The 16,934-nt window shown below is 45.5% G+C and overlaps 1 protein-coding gene across 6 annotated transcripts in view; it reads left to right on the top strand.

Moving 5' to 3' along the window:
- The window catches only part of CIT (citron rho-interacting serine/threonine kinase), a 106,730-nt gene that overhangs the window by 85,040 nt on the left and 4,756 nt on the right, over positions 1–16,934 (top strand). For 5 of the 6 annotated variants that reach the window (XM_060269961.1, XM_060269959.1, XM_035099235.2 and 2 more), the window contains exons 33-46: positions 1,888–2,025; positions 5,072–5,252; positions 5,461–5,552; positions 6,528–6,632; positions 8,082–8,251; positions 10,922–11,002; positions 11,186–11,321; positions 12,197–12,336; positions 12,539–12,631; positions 13,968–14,076; positions 14,838–14,966; positions 15,287–15,367; positions 16,087–16,165; positions 16,681–16,860. In XM_060269961.1, the coding sequence (XP_060125944.1) occupies positions 1,888–2,025; positions 5,072–5,252; positions 5,461–5,552; positions 6,528–6,632; positions 8,082–8,251; positions 10,922–11,002; positions 11,186–11,321; positions 12,197–12,336; positions 12,539–12,631; positions 13,968–14,076; positions 14,838–14,966; positions 15,287–15,367; positions 16,087–16,165; positions 16,681–16,860 (1,714 nt within the window). The remainder of the gene's footprint in view (positions 1–1,887; positions 2,026–5,071; positions 5,253–5,460; positions 5,553–6,527; positions 6,633–8,081; positions 8,252–10,921; positions 11,003–11,185; positions 11,322–12,196; positions 12,337–12,538; positions 12,632–13,967; positions 14,077–14,837; positions 14,967–15,286; positions 15,368–16,086; positions 16,166–16,680; positions 16,861–16,934) is intronic. The other variant, XM_060269958.1, reaches the window with a different exon arrangement.

Genomic DNA, 16,934 nt, shown 5'->3' with positions numbered 1-16,934 from the left:
TGGTGTACTTGTCCGTGTGATTCAGTCATGTGGTCTAGAGCTGGTGTACCGTTGTGCCCGGTCTAGAGGCCTTGCAGGTCTAGGGCTATTGTGTACTGTTGAGCTGAGGGAAAGGCCCACAGCTTAAACCTCTTATTGGTTGTGAATATGATGTATGCCTTTTAAAAAAGCCCTGTCTCTTAGCATCAACCCCCCCCCCCCAATTTAAAATATAGGAATAATTCTGGCATACCTTATAACATGGGTGATGAACCACAGGCCTTATCTGGCCCATCAAACCTTCTCCAGCGGCTTGCTAGCTCCAGTGCAATTTATCTGCCCCACTCCCCCAGTGGCATTGGGAATTATCCCTCTCCATGTGCTCTGGTAATAGAAAGGAGTTCCCGGCAAATGAAGAAAGATTTCCGTGGCTCTCCTGTCTGGAAGACCAAGCGGTCAGAGAGCCCAGTGATATATCCGCTGAGCAAGAGGGAGGAGAGTTTTATCCTTTCTCCCCGCAGAGAGGGGGCTATGGTGTGTGCATAAGTGTGGGGTGGCCATACCCCCCTCTAGCATTCAGGCCCCCAAGGGCCTTTCAGAAAGGCAGCGTGGCCCTTTGGCCGGATGATGTTAGCCTCCTGTGCTTTACACAATAATCAGGATTGCTGAGATAATTACGTGACGTGCTTTGAACCCTCCAAGCACTATAAATGCTAGTTGTTATTTCATCTGCAAAAGTTAAAATTAACTGGCTGGCCTGTGATTTTAAACTCCGGTGTGCCTCAGCTCTAAACACTTGGCACGTATTAACTTTCCTGCCAAAACCCGAGTATATATCTTGAGTGCTAACAGCAGCGCTGCTTGAGTCTCGCTGCTCTTAAATCACCATCCTTTCTTACTCCATGTTGCCGCATGAAACCCATTCATTTAGCACTTATTTCCACAGTGCATTTTATATTTTTTTTGTAGAATTGGCGCGATCTCTCTGCCAAACCTCTGAAAAACAACAAATGGATTAGGTAAAGGTAAAGGGACCCCTGGCCATTAGGTCCAGTCGTGACCGGCCCTGGGGTTGTGGCGCTCATCTCGCGTTATTGGCCCGAGGGATTAGGTACCACTGTTTAAATAAGTAAGCAATTGCATCCGCATTCAGTTATTTGTGCTTAGGGGTGGGAGCAGCCTGTTTCAACGGAAATCAAAAGGCTGCTTTTCTGCCTCACACACTTGTGACAGCAGTGCTTGGTGAAATGGGGACGGGCAGCTAACTCAGCGGTAGGGTGGGCAGGCTGCAGGTCCCCAGCTCAATTCCTGAAGCCTCCAGCTCAAGCCATCAGATAGCTGGTGACAGGTGGGACCTTTACCTGTGACAATAGAAATCCACTCCCAAACAGGATTGGGCTAATAGTCTGAACTAGCAAAACACATCTTCTTACATTCCTAAAGTCTCCTTTTCACATGTGTTGGCCAGTTGAGTTCCAAGTACAGTGGTACCTCTACTTACGAATAACTCTACTTACAAATGTTTCTACTTACGAATGGAGCTCCGTCCGCCATCTTGGATGCGGTTTAGATAGGATTTTTTCTACTTACGATTTTTTCTCCCAATGCATTCCTATGGGATTCGACTTACAATTTTTTTCTACTTACAAATGTGCGTTTGGAACGCATTAAATTCGTAAGTAGAGGTACCACTGTATGTGTGCTGCTTCTGCCACCACCAGCCATATGCTTGCTGGTGACATGCATATTAAGTGCCTTAGGGAGGATTGTAAAATTTACCACTCTGCGCAGTCCTACCTAAAGACCTTTTAGTTAGGTACCAACCAAGGCAGCCGAGAGAGAAGGAAGTGCTGATAGCTGCCGAGCTGCTTTTAACTGTGCTTTGCTACTTGCTCCTTCCCCCCCCAGAGTTTAATCGGCGTCTGAAAGAACGGATGCATCACAATATCCCTCACCGGTTCAATGTGGGGCTGAACATGAGAGCAACTAAATGTGCAGTTTGCTTGGATACAGTTCACTTTGGACGACAGGCGTCTAAATGTCTTGGTAAGAATGGCAAGGAAACAAAGGTGGCAACGAGGCCGAACTGGAAGAGTAATAATACCTAATGTTATGTCCATATTATCTAATTTTTTGTTCTCTTGGCCAATTTAGCTTGTTATCTGTGTTCCCTTTCATGCCAGCTCTGCCTCAAGAAAGGTTTTCACAATATAGCCCTATTTGTCCTTGTAGGCTGACAGATTTTTAAAAAACAAAAAAAATTTTTTAAAGAATTCCTTAGCAAAATGTTAGTAAACATTCCATAACATCACAACAGCTACACCAATGCCTGGTGATGGCTCATTTCCATCAGCTGGAGCCAGCGTCTCTTAATCACTAGCTAGAGTGGCTTCAAAGACTGCAGCCCAAATTTACCTCAGAGTTTGGAGAGTTTGGAGTTGGCTTTTCTGCAAATTCACACTTTCTCAATTTCATTCATTACTGTTCTAAGATCACAATAAGTATGTCGTCCCCCCCCCCCCAAAAAAAAACACACACACCAAATTATCGTAAACTGCTTTAGAGACTTCATGAATTAGCAGTATTCATCCTGTATTCCTTTGGTCAATCCCTTTCTACTTATCGTGCCAAAATAAAACGGCAATGGAAAATGATGCACAGCTTCTCCTCTCTCTCTCTCTCTCTACAAAATGGGGCCCTAGGGCTCGACAGTAATGCCATAAAGTTCTCAGCTTTGTGGAAAAGGGACGTGGATGGATTTCAAGCATTTTAGGAAAACCTTGGTGACCTTTATTAAGCAGGCTTGGTCTTGGAGAACAAAGCTGATCATGTCTCCTGCAGAGGTACTCATTTCACAACTGCCACAGAACAAGCTCTTAGCTGTTACTTGCTGCTTTGTTGTTGCCTTGCTGCTGCTGTGGCTGCAGAGACCAGTAGCTCGTAACAGCTGACTCCCACGTGTACCAAAGCGACCTCTCCGAGTGCAGTCAAGTATGTTTTGCTGTCATCAAATGTTTACTAATGTTCTTTAACATTATTTTTAGTTCCAGTAAGTAGTCTTTTTGTTTCACTGGAGCCTGAAAGGTGTGATTTATAAATTTAACCTACAAACCTTTTTGTTTCATAGAATAATAAAAAGCAACATGACTAGAGGTGGAAAGACCTGGGGGGGGGACTGGAAAAATGGGGGGGCAGTTTCCCCCCTGTTTTTCCCCACAAAGCTGTATTTTTCCAGGAAAAAGGGGCTTTGGGGAAAAACGGGGGGGGGGGGACCTGGCTGTTTTTCCCAGGTTTTTCCCAGGCCTTCCCATTTCTAAACATGATCCAAGGCAAGCTTTCTACAGCCTATGTAGGCACAGTAACTCCAGATTCCTGGATTCTGCTTTCCTGTCAAGCAGCTGATGTATGTTATGTCAATCTAAGACTCTAGTAGCCAGTATGGTGCCTTCAAGAGGCTTTGGACTACAGTGGTACCTCGGAACTTGAACGCCTCCGTTCTTGAATGTTTTGGCTCCCGAACGCCAAAATCTCAGAAGTAAGTGCTCCGGTTTTCGAACGTTCCTCGGAACCCGAATATCCAACGTGGCTTCCGCTGTGCAAAAACCTAGCTGTTTTGGCCAATCAGAAGCTGCACCTCAAAACTCAAACGTTTCGGAAGCCGAACGGTCTTCCGGAACTGATTACATTCAAGTTCTGAGGTACCACTGTACATCTCTGATCAGCCCCTGCCGGCAAGGACGGTGATCAGAGATGATGAGAGTTGTAGTCCTCAACTTCTGAAGGACTACAAGTTGGCTACTCCTGATCTAAAGTCATGTCAGTAACAAGTCAACTTTCATAAACTGGCAGTCATTTTGGACTCACAGCTGTCCATGGAGGTGCAGGTCAATTCTGTGTCCAGGGCAGCTGTCTATCAGCTCCATCTGGTACGCAGGCTGAGACCCTACCTGCCTGCAGACTGTCTAGCAAGAGTGGTGCATGCTCTAGTTATCTCCCGCTTGGACTACTGCAATGCGCTCTACGTGGGGCTACCTTTGAAGGTGACCCGGAAACTGCAACTAATCCAGAATGCGGCAGCTAGACTGGTGACTAGGAGCGGCCACCGAGACCACATAACACCGGTCTTGAAAGATCTACATTGGCTCCCAGTACGTTTCCGAGCACAATTCAAAGTGTTGGTGCTGACCTTTAAAGCCCTAAATGGCCTCGGTCCAGTATACCTGAAGGAGCGTCTCCACCTCCATCATTCTGCCCGGACACTGAGGTCCAGCACCGAGGGCCTTCTGGCGGTTCCCTCGTTGCGAGAAGCCAAGTTGCAGGAAACTAGGCAGAGGGCCTTCTCGGTGGTGGCGCCTGCCCTGTGGAACGCCCTCCCAACAGATGTCAAAGAGGGAAACAACTACCAGACTTTTAGAAGACATCTGAAGGCAGCCCTGTTCAGGGAGGCTTTTAATGTTTAATAGATTATTGTGTTTTATTTTTCTGTTGGAAGCCGCCCAGAGTGGCTGGGGAAACACAGCCGGATGGGCGGGGTATAAATAATAAAGCAGCTTGGATAGGGCACCAGAAAGGGAAGAATGGATGTACCTAAAGCCAAGAAGTGTGAACCAGAACATGTGATGATACTGGGTAGGTGCAGACTTGAGTCCAAGCAATTCTGATTTTTGTGAAAAATCCTATAATAATAATAATAATAATAATAATAATAATTATTATTATTATTATTATTATTATTTATTATTATCTGTACCCCACCTATCTGGCTGGGCTTCCCCAGCCACTCTGGGCGGCTTCCAACGAAGATTTAAAATACATTTACCTGAAGTTTTTAAGTTCAGGTCTATATCCACCATTCATTGCCTGCAAGAGCCTTTGCACTAGCAGATGGTGGAGTTTAGAGGTTGAGCAATGAAGAAATCCAGCACTACAGTTACATTAGCAGAAGCTTGTTATGCAACAACTTTTAGTAGCATACCTTGCACAACAAGTATATACCGCTAAGCAACTAATTTGGTGCTACATTTGATAGCCCTTAAATCCTAATGTTTCTATAAGGTTTTCCCCTCTTCCCGTTCTACCCTCCCCCTGCCAGAATGTCAGATGATGTGCCATCCAAAGTGCTCAACCTGCTTGCCGGCTACTTGTGGCTTGCCTGCCGAATATGCCACGCATTTCTCCGAAGCCTTCTGCCGGGACAAACTGAACTCTCCAGGTCTGCAGCTGAAAGAGCCAAGCAGCAGCTTACGGCTAGAAGGATGGATGAAGGTGCCAAGGTACAAACGTGAGTCTCTGCGCTAAAATTGCTTGCCCAGAGCTGCTGGTGCTGCCGCCGCAGGAGGAGCCGCTCCGTAGACTGTAGCTGTGAAGCCGATTCTCTTTGTTTGCTGGTGAAAACTCCTACGGGAGGTTGGCTGACCACGCTAATCGGGAACCTTTGGCGCAAGCCTCTAACGCAGTTTTGTCCTCTTTCTGTGTTTTCAGAAATAATAAGCGTGGGCAGCAGGGCTGGGACAGGAAGTATATAGTTCTGGAAGGAACTAAAGTGCTTGTTTATGACACAGAAGCAAGAGAAGGTAACCTCTTAACATCTGACTCGCTTTCCCCGTCTCCTCTGACATGGCCTCTCAATGCATAACTTTGTCTGAACTAAAAACGTTTGAACTTTGTGGAAGTGGGGAGATTGGCTTAATACTCTAGGACATCACTCTTTGTAACGCCTCGCACTTGGAGAACCCTTTCTGCATCTGACCGCCAAGGAGCTGCCCCTGTGCGCCTCCAGTATAATCCCTACGATTGGCTGCATTTGCCGCACATATGGGGCGCTGATTGCTGTTGCGCCACACAAACTGACCATGCCCCCAACATTCTCTGTGACTGAGCCATTGATCAGAAGATCAGTAGTGACAGGTACGTTATCTTTCAGGGGTGCTTCTCTGCCATTACTGATCTTCTCTTCCCCCCCCCCCCGAGGTACCCCAGAGCCTCCCCGCCCCTTAGGAACAAAGCGCAATTTGAAAACTTCTGCTCTAGTTGTCTTAGTGCCCCTCCAGGCTGGTGCTTTATTGTGGGTTTAGTTGGCAACATGCTGTTGAGACGGCAAAGAGTTCCTAAGCGGCAGATTGGTTCCGCTTTAGTCCATTCCACAATTCTTCCCCAAGGCTACCCTGTTATTGCTGTCCAGAGGGCCTATAGTGCAATGAAAGTGGGACAAAAATGATGCTGATTTTAGCACGAAGTCACGGGGTGTGCATTAGCTAGAAATGAAGCAGTATGATGACACCCCCCCCCAAAAAAAACCAACGGTATTGAAAGTGGAATTGTGTATAACTGATAGCATTTTGCGCACAAATCATTGTGAATGTGCAATCAAAAGTATGTCTGGAGGGGCCTTTTACCTTAAATTTGTTCCAGCCCTCAAGAATGACGTGAAATTTAATGTGTGAAGTGCCTTCTCCCCCCGACACTCGTTTTTCTCTCTGATTTCTTTGTCGTACAAGTTTCCATTCTCCCGTCATACTCTTGTCCTCCCACTTATATCTTTGCCAAAGCAGGGCAGAGGCCTTCGGAGGAGTTTGAGCTGTGTCCTCCAGACGGAGATGTGACCGTCCATGGAGCTGTGGGCGCAACTGAGCTCCTAAACACTGCTAAGACAGGTGAGGTCAATTGTGTTTCATCTGATGTGTTAACACAGGCATGTCAAACTTGCGGCCCTCCAGATGTTTTGGCCTACAACTCCCATGATCCCTAGCTAGCAGGACCAGTGGTTGGGGAAGATGGGAATTGTAGTCCAAAACATCTGGAGGGCCGCATGTTTGACATGCCTGTGTTAACACATCAGCTGGCTGTGGTAGAACTCTGGCTTTTTCAGGTATCTTTTTAAAAGAAAATAACGGTGTGGTCCTATTCGTTATTTCAATTTACCTTGATTTCTGAGGCTCATCGTTCCTGATTGCATTTTTCTCAAGATACCTTGAAGGGGGGGGGGACCCATGTGGCTGGGTTTTTAATGTTTTAATGTTTGCTGTTTCATCGTGTTTTTAATATTCTGTTGGGAGCTGCCCAGAGTGGTTGGGGAAACCCAGCCAGATGGGCGGTATATAAATAAATTATTATTATTATTATGTCTGTGACCTTGATTTCTGAGGCTCATCATTCCTGATTGCATTTTTCTCAAGATACTTTAAACTTCTTTTCCATCCTGAGCAAGTTTGCAGATGACACCAAATTGGGAGGGGTGGCTAATACCCCAGAGGACAGGATCACACCTCAAAATGACCTTAACAGATTAGACTACTGGGCCAAAGCAAACAAGATGAATTTTAACAAGGAGAAATGCAAAAAAATGAAAGGCACAAATACAGGATGGGAGACACCTGGCTTGAGAGCAGTACATGTGAAAAGGATCTAGGAGTCTTGGTAGACCACAAACTTGACATGAGTCAACAGTGTGATGCAGCAGCTAAAAAAGCCAATGCAATTGTGGGCTGCATCAATAGGAGTGTAGCATCTAGATCAAGGGAAGTAATAGCGCCACTATGTCCAGTTCTGGGCACCACAGTTCAAGAAGGTGTCCAGAAGAGGGCAACCAAAATGGTCAAAGGCCTGGAAACAATGCCTTATGAGGAACAGCTTAGGGAGCTGGGTATGTTTAGCCTGGAGAAGAGAAGGTGAAGGGGTGATATGATAGCCATGTTCAAATATATTAAAGGATGTCATATAGAGGAGGGTGAGAGGTTGTTTTCTGCTGCTCCAGAGAAGTGGACACGGAGCAATGGATTCAAGCTACAAGAAAGAAGATTCCTCCTAAACATTAGGAAGAACTTCCTAACTGTAAGAGCTGTTCAGCAGTGGAATTTGCTACCAAGGAGTGTGGTGGAGTCTCCTTCTTTGGAGGTCTTTAAGCAGAGGCTTGACAGGCATGTCAAGAATGCTTTGATGGTGTTTCCTGCTCGGCAAGGGGGTTGGACTGGATGGCCCTTGTGGTCTCTTCCAACTCTATGATTCTATGATTCTATTCTATGATTCCACCTTAAGCTGTTTTTGACCTCTAGGTCTTTATCCACCCACCCCATTTCCTAAACCTCTTTGATTTTTGGTAACAGATGTGCCATATATATTGAAGCTGGAATCTCATCCTCATACCACGTGCTGGCCTGGCCGGACTCTCTACTTACTCACACCCACTTTTCCTGATAAGCAACGCTGGGTCAATGCGCTGGAATCCATAGTTGCTGGAGGAAGAGTTTCCAGGGAAAAGGCTGAGGCTGATGCTGTAAGTAAAAACATTGAGGGTTGGAGGGGGGGTGATCCTCTTTCATTTTAAAAAAGAGGGATATTTCTAGCCTTTTTAACATAGTCCTCTAAGGGAAAAAAAATAGACAAGGAGAATTCTATCACATTTGCTCAGTAAGTAAATATCCACCCTTCCTGCATCCTAACAAATTATGTTGGATGATAAATAAGCTCTTGGACAGGCACTATCTGATTTTGTTAAAACTTAACTCAAGATGTTTTATTTTTTTAAATAATCTTTATTGATTTTATACATAGAATGCAAAATACAAAAAGCAAAAAGAAGAATAATGGGCACAGGAAAAACAAAGAAAACAAACAAGCAAAAATAAAAAAACAATATATAAAAGAAAAACAACAACAAAGAAAAAATAAAAATATCTAATAATCTTATATCCTCATCAATTCATTTGGACTCCCCCGGATCTCCCCTCATTGGTTCCTCATTTCATTTCCTTACAAAGCAGTTTTCACAACGTACCAATTATTTTAAGATCTAATAGGATTTCCTTTCTAATTATCATCTTTAAATTTTATCTAATAACTCAATTTTAATATACATACAATTCTAATTAATAATTCCCCAACTTAAATTTTTACCAGAAATGAAATTCCCTTTTAATACTTCATTCTCCCCCCCCCCTTCCCCTGGACCCAGAATACCCAGAAATCTCAGCAAATTCCATAATTCATGCCAGTGTCGGACTTTTCCATGCAATCCAGCCTATAAACACATGATTATAACTTTTTAACCCACGCCTACCCTTTCCGCAAACTTCCAATCATATTTTTTAAAACCAGCCTGTTCCCCCCCCTTATTGCTTCAAGATGTTTTAATAACCAGAACAGAATATTATTTGCATTTAGGCAATTCCTGTTTCCCATCAATTTACAGCCATCACCACCCAGCGTAACCTAACCTAGGTACTCACCATTTGCATCACATTTCTGACTAAGGGCCTAAAGCACAAAATAAATCTAATGACAACACTCTGGGCCTTTTATCAAGCAATCATAATGTAAATATATTTTTAAAGGTGTGGCTTGGGTTTTGCAGATGCATCCAGACACACACAATTTCAAAGGTGAGCCTGCTGTGGAAGCATATTCGCCACGTTTTGGGCATGCATCTTTTAATCTAGCCCTGGAGAAACATGCCGTTTTGGTTTGCAGCTGGAGTTCTGATTTGGTGGCCTTTCTGCCATTCAGGAAGATATTTTCTTTCCTTCTCGAAATGCAAACATTTAAGTTTGCTAAGGGTGCGGGAGAAGGAAAGAACCAGAGAGCCATGTGATCCATGGGAGGAGGGACAAAGAGGTACTGGACGTATGATTGGAGGCTGCGTATACAGTGGTGCCTCGCTTAACGAATGCCCTGCTTAACGAAATTTTCGCTTAACGAAAGGATTTTTTGAGCAGAGGTTACCTCGCTAGACGAATGCGTTTTATGAAACATTCGTCTAGCGAATCGCGGTTTCCTATAGGAATGCATTGAAATTCCATTAATGCGTTCCTATGGGCAAAAAAAAATTCAATGCATTCCTATGGGATTCGCTAGACAAATTTTTCGCTATAAGAAAAGACCCGTGGAACGAATTAATTTCGTCTAGCGAGGCACCACTGTATGTGTCCCTTGAGGAGCATGGAGTACTGTCCACTGTCAAAGAAAGCCTGCTTCTGAATAGCAGTTTATGGAAACTGCAGGAGGAGAGAGCGTTGTTTTTGTAGGTTTCTCATAGGCATCAGACTGGCCACTTTCAGGGTTCTGGACCAGATGAGCCACTGGTCTGATCCAGCAGGCTCTCCTTACATTCTTAGCAAAAGGAACCCTGGCATCTACTCTTGCATGCAACTTGCTTTGTGGGGCTAGCAAGAAGGTGTGTGCTTGTGTTCCATAATAATAATAATAATAATAATAATAATAATAATAATAATAATAATAATAATACTTTTTTATTTATACCCCGCCCTCCCCAGTGAGAACTGGGCTCAGGGCGGCTGACATCAATAAAATTACAATAAAACGTAAAAGAAAGAAAAGCAATTGATTAAAATGCGGATTAAAATACAATTTAGATTTAATTTTTTTAAAAAAAGCAGCCTCATTTTAAAATGGCCCAAATCAAAACCGTAAGGGAGGAAAAACATAGTGGTCAGACTCAGTCTAGCCCAAAGGTAGGCGGAACAGCTCCGTCTTGCAGGCCCTGCGGAAAGATGTCAAATCCCGCAGGGCCCTGGTCTCCCGTGAGAGAGCGTTCCACCAAGTCGAGGCCAATACTGAAAAGGCCCTGGCCCTAGCTGAGACCAATCTAGCCATCTTTGTGGAGTGAAGATCTGCTGTCACAGGTAAGATCTGTACCCGAGGGCTCTTCTCTCATGTGCTTCTGTGAAGAAGGTGGGAAAGTATTGTTTATTATTACGGTTGTTGTTATTGTTAGTAGCCACGCAGGATTACTGGCACGTGTCCACCCCATGGCAAAAGGTTAGATGGAAAGGATTGTGCCACTGTGGTCTTTCAGACTTGGCCACCCTTAGCCTTAGCCTGCTTCCGGCGACGTCTTTGGCAAATATAGCTTTTTAGTTGGGTTTAAGAAGTTTCCATTGTATCATTGCTGTGCACCATGCTAGTTCTTCTTTTCTCTCATTCACAGAAGCTCCTTGGAAATTCTCTCCTGAAGCTGGAGGGGGAGGACCGTTTGGATATCAACTGCACACTGCCCTTCAGTGACCAGGTAATGGGGGATTCTGCCAACTCTTGCTTTGCCATGCTGGGGAATAAGCAAACTGAACAAGGAACCTGTTTAGTTTTGGACCTTCTGGGATTTCTTCCTTTGGTGGTGGTGTGGTGGTTTTTAATAGCATCCCTGTAGCCTTTCTCTCTCTGCGTGTTGACTGTTCATAAACCCCTTTTGTAGGTGGTCCTAGTGGGTGCTGAGGAAGGCCTTTATGCCCTGAATGTGCTGAAGAACTCTTTAACACATGTCCCGGGAATTGGTGCCGTCTTCCAAGTGCACCTCATCAAGGATCTGGAGAAACTGCTCATGATAGCAGGTAGAGTTCGGGAAGCTATGTATTCCGCTATAATGGAGCTCTATGTGTCAATTTGAATGTTTCCTCGTCAGCCTTCCTCATCAGGCTCCTGAAACTCCAGTGGGCATTGCAGGCACACCTTACCCAACCATAATAGCTAAAAACTTGCTTTTAGGAAAAGAGGGGAAAAAACCTTAATTTACATGATGGCAGATTTTGTGGCCAATGCGGCATTCCGTGTGGCGTTTCTGCACTCTCAGGACGCGTGTGTGTGTGTGTGTGTGTGTGTGTGTGTGTTGGTAACTCTCTCCTTGCCCCCTTGTTTTTGTTTTGTTTGCATTTAGTCATATAGAATTGCATCGGCAATTTTGTCCTTGTTTTGAAAAACACCTTTCCATGATTTTGGATGGTTTATTTTGTATGCAACCATCTTCAACTATACTTTGCACCATCAAATTTAGGAAAATGGGGAGTTGCCTTACACAGAGCTTAGTATTCTCAGTATTGTCTACACTGGCTGGCAGCAACACTCCAGGTGTTCAGGCAGGGAATATTCTCAGTCCGACCAGAGATTGTACCTGATAACTTTCTACATGCAGAGCAAGTGCTCTGCTGTTGAGCTCTGGCCCCTCCTCCATTAAGTTAATAAACAGAAGTTGATAAAAGTTTATTAAGCTTTCTTTGATGATCCTTCTGATTTGGGAAGTAGGACTTAACTCAGTTTCAGTGAACGGAACAAGTTCCAGTGCTGTTTAGACACAAAATATTTCTAGAAACCAGCTCTTTGTGATATGATGCCATTTAGGTGTGTGGGCAGCGTGAAGCTTTTACTTCTGTTATTTTGCTCCTTTGGCTTAGCTAGAAATGTTTTTCTGCTCCTTTGTCTCTTTCCTCAGGGGATGAGAGGGCACTGTGTCTCGTTGACGTGAAGAAAGTTAAGCAATCTCTGGCCCAGTCCCACCTGCCAGCCCAGCCTGATGTCTCTCCAAATGTTTTTGAGGCTGTGAAAGGATGTCATCTTTTTGCTGCTGGCAAGGTAGGACCCCCAAGCTCTGCATTTGCCTCTTAATACAGTGAACCCTGGAACGCAGGCTATGATGATCAAAAGGGTTGTTAGGCCCCATCTCAAGATCATGCATCCACTATTTGTTTAAGACATTTGTATGTCACCCTGAGTCATATTAGATTTCAAGGTTGTGTGCAACAAAATAGCACTATTTGTTATCTTTCACATGCAGATCGAGAATGGGCTGTGCATCTGTGCAGCGATGCCCAACAAAGTGGTGGTCCTGCGCTATAATGAGAGCCTCAGCAAGTTCTGCATCAGGAAGGTAAAGTTTGTAATTGCAATGCAGTCCCCTTTTGCCTGGCAACAGTTGGTCCCAACCCTGACATGGTGAATAGCCTGGCCACTCTTCCATTAGTTACTGTTAGCATACACTCAGAAGACCTGGGCCACCAAGCCCCCCCCCCCCGGTATGCATCTGCCGGGTGTCTTCTCCCTCCGGTAGCCAACTGTAACACGATCCAGGCTCCTTGGAGTCTGGACACGTTATCTGCAGAGTCCATTCCAGCGATCAGCGTGGTTTGGCAGCAGCAGCAGCAAGAAAGAAGACTCAGAGAGAAGTCCTTGCATATTTACAAGCGTTTATTCTAAAGCATCTCGGAAGATAGACAAAACGTGTCTGTCTTCATCAGCAAAGCAAAAGCAAGAGAACTAACATTACAATAGCACAACAAACGGAAGTATACATCATGTGACACATTCAACATCCTCTTCCAAGCCTGTTCCTGTTTAAGGTGGAACAGAATCTACTATGAAATCCTAACAGTTACAACTAAACCTGCCTTCCACCCATTTTTGCCTTTGCACTGACCAAGCTGCAACCATATAGAGTCTTCATCAGGCACCCCCAAACTTCGGCCCTCCAGATGTTTTGGACTACAATTCCCATCTTCCCCAACCACTGGTCCTGTTAGCTAGGGATCATGGCAGTTATAGGCCAAAACATCTGGAGGGCTGTAGTTTGGGGATGCCTGGTCTTCATCATAAATATTCAGTGTAAGTTATTCCCCTGGGCATTACACGTTGCCACACAGAATCAGACTGATGCAAAAATACGTAGTGGTGATCCTATACTGGCCTGTCAGTGTAGAATAGGATACACAGCCCTGTTTGATATTTAATCTGTGCTCCAAGAATCCCACAGATGCTTACTAGCAATTCATCAGTTGGTAGTCTAGTTGCAAGGGGCTAAATGCAGCAACTCGGTTTATAATTCTTTACCTTGAATGCTGAGGTCCGTTCTGGACCCCATAATTCAAGAAAGAGACTAAAGCCAACAAGTTGGAAGGATGCCGATGGGCATTATTATTTGTTCCTCCAGAGCAAGGATTTAAATCCCTTGCCCACCAGTGTTACCCAGAATCCTCTACCACTCTCCTCAAAGTGAGACTGAACAAGCCTTAAGCCAATGCAGTTGTCACGTTGTCACATTCCCAAGCCCAGAAACTCCAGACTTACCTTGGATTTTGTGACTGCAGCCGGGCAGATTCCTAGGATCTTCTTAATCCTAACTACCTTTCTCTGCTCCGGTCAGGGTGCTGTATAATCCAAGTAGGCTAACCGAGGCTTGTATGTCCGCGCTTTTGTTTCCGTCCTTGCAGGAGATTGAAACCTCGGAGCCCTGCAGCTGCATTCATTTCACCAGTTACAGCATCATCATTGGAACAAATAAGTTCTACGAAATTGAGATGAAGCAGTATACCCTTGAGGGTAGGCATCACTTCCTAACCGTGCTTTGAAGAGCTAGTGCTTTAAGTCCTCAGCAGGATGTGTGGCAGGGGTGGGCTGTCGCCTTCATGCCTGCCCTGCCTCAGCCATAGGAGTGTAGGAAATCTTCCTTAAACAAAATCAGACCATTGGTCTATCTAGCTCAGCACTGTCTACACCAGGGGTCAGCAAACCTTTTCAGCAAGGGGCCGGTCCACTGTCCCTCAGACCTTGTGGGGGCCATACTATATTTTTTGGGGGGGAGGGGGATGAACGAATTCCTATTCCCCACAAATAACCCAGACAGAGATGCATTTTAAATAAAAGGACACATTCTACTCATGTAAAAACACACTGATTCCCGGACCGCCCGCGGGCCAGATTTAGAAAGCGATTGGGCCGGATCCAGCCCCCCGGGCCTTAGTTTGCCTACCCATGGTCTACACCAGGCATCCCCAAACTGCGGCCCTCCAGATGTTTTGGCCTACAACTCCCATGATCCCTAGCTAACAGGACCAGTGATCAGGGATGATGGGAATTGTAGTCCAAAACATCTGGAGGGCCGAAGTTTGGGGGTGCCTGGTCTACACTGACTTTGGAATGGCTCTTCCTGGGTTTTAGGCAGGAGTCTGACCCAGCCTTACTTGGCAAAGCTGGGGGTTGATTCTGGGACCTTCTGCATGTATAGTAGATGCTCTAGCACTGAGACATGACCTTTGTTTAAAATGAAATAGGCGCTGATCTAATTCTCTTGTGCCTTCTAGAATTCCTGGACAAGAATGACCATACTTTAGCTTCCGCTGTGTTTGCATCATCCACCAACAGTTTTCCAATCAATATCATCCAGGTGAACCCTACAGGGCAGAGGGAGGAGTATCTGCTTTGCTTTCATGGTAAGTCTAGTTCCGTGTGTCGCTCAGCCTCTGCCCATTTCTCCCAAGGAGCTCAGAGCAGCACACCTGGAGCTTTCCAGGGCGATTCAGGTACTGGCAACTCTCAGGCCAGCTTAGTTCCAAAGATCAAACTGCATGTTCAGCGCATGCTCTGGGTTTTTCAAAGGGAAATTGCTCCCACATCCAACAACTGCAATTACTGCTTCGTGGAGCTCTGGAATCCTGGCAAACTCACATTTCATTTCTCTTAAGAATAATAGCTTGAAATGGAATGGTGGTGATTGTTGGGTGTGTGTGTGTGTCATCCCGTCCCCCTGCAGAGTTTGGCGTCTTTGTAGACTCCTATGGAAGGCGCAGTCGCTCAGATGACCTGAAATGGAGTCGTCTGCCTTTAGCATTCGGTAAGCATTCGTGTGATTTTCGTTGTCATGTGATTATTTGTGCACCCATCTTTTTCCAGTGTTCGGAGGTGCCGAGGGTTGTAGAAATAGCGAGGGGGGGCATTTGTCTTTCCTTTTGTAGAAGGACCTTCAGCAGAGAAGGAGGGAGAACCTGTGGCCTTTCCTGGTGGTGATGGCCTTGAGCCAACATGGCCAGTGGCCCAGGATGTTGGGAGCTGGGAATCTAGCTGGATATGGAAGGTCACAGGTTCCCACATCCCTGGCTAAAATAGAGATGTTCTTTTACAAAAGAAAAACTCAAAAATCTGGCATGGTTTTTATTTATTTCGTAAAATTTATATGCCGCTTGATTGTAAAAGAAATCGGTGAAAATGGTTAAGAACAACTATCTAAAACATTTTCAGAAGTAGGCCTGTAGGTGGGCAAGACATGCACTTCTTAAGAGGTAATTGGACAAGTTCACGGAGGACAAGCTTATCAGTGGCTATCAGACACAATGGCTATATTCTACCTCCACTGGACACAGTATACCTCTGAATGCCAGTAGTGGGGAGAGCACTGTTATGCTCAGGTCCTGCTTGCTGGCGTCCCATTGGGGCACATGGTTGAGAACAGGGTATTGGACAAGATGGGCCATTGGCCCAGGCTCTTGGGATGTTTTCTTGTGAGTTCCCTGACTACTTTATACATCTTTGTTCCTGGCACTGTTCTCGCTGTAGCCTACAGGGAGCCTTACCTGTTTGTGACGCACTTCAACTCTCTCGAAGTGATTGAGATCCAAGCACGAGCCTCCCTCGGGTAAGTAAATATGCCACCTCGCTGCTTGCCCTTCTACAACTGTGGAGGCCAAACTGGCCAAAGCAAGATTTAAGAGCCAATTTTAAAGGCGCTTGTCACGGTCCTTGTTTGACTACTTCTGAGAAACTAGTACCACAGCCATTCTGTCTTTAAGGCTTTTATTTGGCCTGATATTTACAATGTGATTCAGTATCAAGAATGCATGTTCGATCAGTCTGACGAAGATTCTCCCAATGCCTGGCGTCTGCTCCTCCCCCAGCATAGTAAGCATGGGATTCCTGCCCTCCTCCCTTTGCGCCTGCGCACCTTGGAATGTCTTAAGTCAGGCATGAACTTAAAGGGGCGAGGCATCTCCCCGCTGGACACTTCCCCTGATCCCTCCCCCTGATATCCTGTCTGAGGTTGCAGTAAGGGCTCTAGGATGCTGCCTGAGCCAGGGTGCCTCTCTTCTGCGATTGTCAGGGAATGCTCACTGCTAGAGCAATCCCTGACAGCACTCTTCCCTCTCTTCCCAGCACTCCAGCACGAGCCCACTTGGATATTCCGAGCCCTCGCTACCTGGGTCCAGCGATTTCATCAGGAGCAATTTACCTGGCCTCTTCCTACCAGGACAAGCTGAGAGTTATTTGCTGCAAGGGGAATTTAGTGAAGGAATCAAACAACGAACTCCACCGAGTCCCCTCTACTACGCGCAGGTAAGAAGTAATATTACAGCTTTACATTTATAGGAGAGGGGGGAAAGGGAGACCCCCCCCCCTGCCCCAAGGTG

The sequence above is a fragment of the Zootoca vivipara genome, chromosome 17 (assembly GCF_963506605.1).
Source record: "Zootoca vivipara chromosome 17, rZooViv1.1, whole genome shotgun sequence".
Taxonomy (NCBI): Eukaryota; Metazoa; Chordata; class Lepidosauria; order Squamata; family Lacertidae; genus Zootoca; species Zootoca vivipara.
This window is presented reverse-complemented; position numbering and strand designations above follow the sequence as displayed.